The 3096-nt window shown below is 35.5% G+C and overlaps 1 protein-coding gene across 1 annotated transcript in view; it reads left to right on the top strand.

Annotated features, from left to right (window-relative positions):
* The window catches only part of LOC107100992 (structural maintenance of chromosomes protein 1B-like), a gene marked incomplete at its 5' end in the record, with an annotated part of 24718 nt that overhangs the window by 16121 nt on the left and 5501 nt on the right, over window positions 1-3096 (top strand). The window contains one exon of the mRNA XM_015399720.1: window positions 68-222. Coding sequence (XP_015255206.1) covers window positions 68-222 — 155 coding nt within the window. The remainder of the gene's footprint in view (window positions 1-67; window positions 223-3096) is intronic.

Genomic DNA, 3096 nt, shown 5'->3' with positions numbered 1-3096 from the left:
TTAATATATAATGAGAGAAAGATATAAATTTTCCCACAACAATGCCTATTTTCTCTCCTTCATTCAGCTTTCAATGCGAGCACCAAAGTAGTCCAAAAGTGCAACAAGGAGTTTGAGGAAGTCAAAACTCAGCGCCTCAAGCTCTTCAATCAGTGTTTTGAACACGTGGTGCTCGTAATCGATCGCATCTATAAAAAAATATGCAGAAACAAGGGAGCCCAGGTGAGTCCAGAGATTAAACTCTGTAAAAACTGAATATCACCAGTTACATGTCTGTTTACAGGTGGGGTATGTTTCCTCCCTCTTATATTAACCCTTTAAAGGTTAACTGTTTCAGATGTTCTTTGTGGAATAATCCACAGCAAATAGTTCTTATATTTCAGACACAATCCTAACTTTAAACTGAATCCTTGTTTCTTTTCTAAGTCAGTATGTACCTGTTCACTGTGTTCTTTTTGCCAGCCATCTTAGATTTAGATTTGCGACTTAGACTATTATTGGTCTTAGTCGCATTTTAGTCATTACCATATGTGATAGTTTTAGTCAGTTTTAGTTGACTTAAACTTAAAAAGTTTTTATTCAAGGTATATTTAAATTCACAGGGTTTTGATATAAGCAAAATACAGAAAGAACCTCCATAATTGCCATGTAATGCCATGGTAATGCAGATTGAATATGCTAACTAAAATGTTGACATATTCAAAGGAAACATAAAATGTTTTAATGACAATACAAGGAAACGTTTACATCATATTTAAATAGATAAAAAACGAGAACTATGAGAAAGAAATATTCAAAGATTTATGTACCTTTTTACCTGGGTCTTTATCCAAAAATACAAAAAACAGAATGCAATGAAATATTTTCTTTGGATGTAATTTAGGGATTCCATTTGGTAGAAATTAAAGAACGTTTAGTATCACCTCTTGTGAGCTGGAAAAAATTAAATATTGATAGTTAGACAAAGGTTTTTTTTACGCTTGGCAGAGGATGATCAGCCACATATAGTTTATTAAGTTGCGAGAGCAAGAAGAGCCATACTGCTGAGAGAGAACCATTAGAGTGGAGTAAAGTGCAGAGTCTGAGCTAAGATACATTTCAGCTCAGCTGAAAAATCAGAGCAGTTTGTCAGAGTTGAGCCCACAGTACCGGACCATTCCACTGCTGCTGCCATCATCCATCTGTGCTCATGCAGAATCTGCTCCGCTTCTCGTCAGGTGGGCTGCGTAACCAAACCAGACGCACAACGGATACTGCTTAGCTTGTCTCACAGATTACAAAAAAATGATGCATATTAAATGTCTGTCCGATGACCTGCTAATTTTTATAGTCTCGCTCGTTGATGAAAACTTAAACCTATGACTAGTGATGTTTTAGTCATCAATGATCCCCGTTAAGCTCTGCAGTTTATGTTATCATCATAAAAAAAGGAGCACCAATGAAATTATTTTGTCATGTTGACAAAAACAACACTGTCTGTTCAGCAAGCCTCTATTAGGGCTAAAACAATTAATCATGATTAATTAATTTGAGTTTCATCTGGTTTAATTTCGTTAAAAGTACTTATTTGAGGAACCTTAGGCTATCCGATTATTAATTTTTTGAAATAAACAACCGATCAATTCATTAGCAAAAAAATTGTTAGTTGCAGTCCTAGAAGCTATAAGGAGAGATCACCAATCAGAAGGGATGCCTCATTCCTCTATTGCATGGAAATCTACCAAGAGTTTTATAGCACAAACCAGATCTGCTGCCATCAGTTTTCACTGGTAAGAAGGAAAAAATAATTATGATAGTATTTACCCTTGATAGCATCATTTAACAAACAGAATTTGCTAACTTTGGGGGAAATAGTGTAAATTCCTCTGAATCATAATGTGAATCCAGCAGGGAAACCAGCTAACAAGAAACAAAATGCTATTTTCTACCCACTAGAGTAAACTTCTTAATTTCTTTATTCTGTGTAGGTTTTCCAAAGCTAAAGCTTTAGGAAAGCAATGAGAAGAAAAAGTTTGATCATAGAAACATGTGTAAACCTTTCCATATCTGGTATAGACACAGATTGATGTGAAATTATTAGGGGCATATATTATCTTTTAGGGAAATAAAGGGTTAAAATCAGTAATATGATTTAAAAAGTCAAGAGAGTAAAGTGAAAATATAACGAGACAAAAGTTATATTATTTAGAATTAAAAGGTAACATGAGACAAACTCATGAAAATAAATCATGATAATAAAGTTGGAACGTCAGGACAAAAAACATCAGCTGTGTCCGAACGTCCGCCCCTAAACCTTAAATCCCTCAATCAGTATATAGAGCGGGGACGATATAGGGGACTTTATAGTAAACTCAGTTAACTGTCTGTTTGGACAGATGATCACTACTTTTTACTTCCCTTTGGTCAGGTGACTCCGCCTCCCCGCACGGCCATCTTTGTTATTTGTCGCCACTGTCGGGTAGCGACAGTCTGGGATATATCAGTTCTTCTAGTGACCATGGATGATCACTACTTTTCACGTTGCATTTTGGGAAATTTCGGGTCCACTACTTTTTCATCCACTAGATGTTCAGACACTCATCTAAAATGGCGTAACCACTATATAGTGCCCTTTATGGTGATTAGTGCCCTTTATAGTGATTAGTGCGAAGATTTGGACACAGTCATAGAGTCATTTGCAGAACCAGTTCAGGCTCCTGGTGTTATTAGGGCCAGGCTATAGAGGATTTTATTTTAAATCATGAGATAGGTCCTAACATCAGCAGAATAAAGCCAAATCAATACAGCCATAAACTTTTATTAATAAGAACATTTTTTTTAATATTAGGGAGGGATTTAAACTATATTATGAGATAACAGCAGGTCTGCCACATCCAACATAGCCGTGAAGCCTAAGAACATAAATATGTCCTCGCTTCGACCTTTGGGGTAAAAAATGTTTAGCTGTAAAATAAAAAAGGATGCAGTTCCTCCAAAAATCATGGGAAAAAACAAATAAGAAAACTGAGAAAATGTTTAGTTTTTGCTTGCTATTATATCGGAACACATTTCTCTCCATACACCACCAACAGATTCCTGAAGATTAAAAAAAGAAAT

Source organism: Cyprinodon variegatus, unplaced genomic scaffold (assembly GCF_000732505.1).
Source record: "Cyprinodon variegatus isolate N-32 unplaced genomic scaffold, C_variegatus-1.0 Scaffold1042, whole genome shotgun sequence".
Taxonomy (NCBI): domain Eukaryota; kingdom Metazoa; phylum Chordata; class Actinopteri; order Cyprinodontiformes; family Cyprinodontidae; genus Cyprinodon; species Cyprinodon variegatus.
This window is presented reverse-complemented; position numbering and strand designations above follow the sequence as displayed.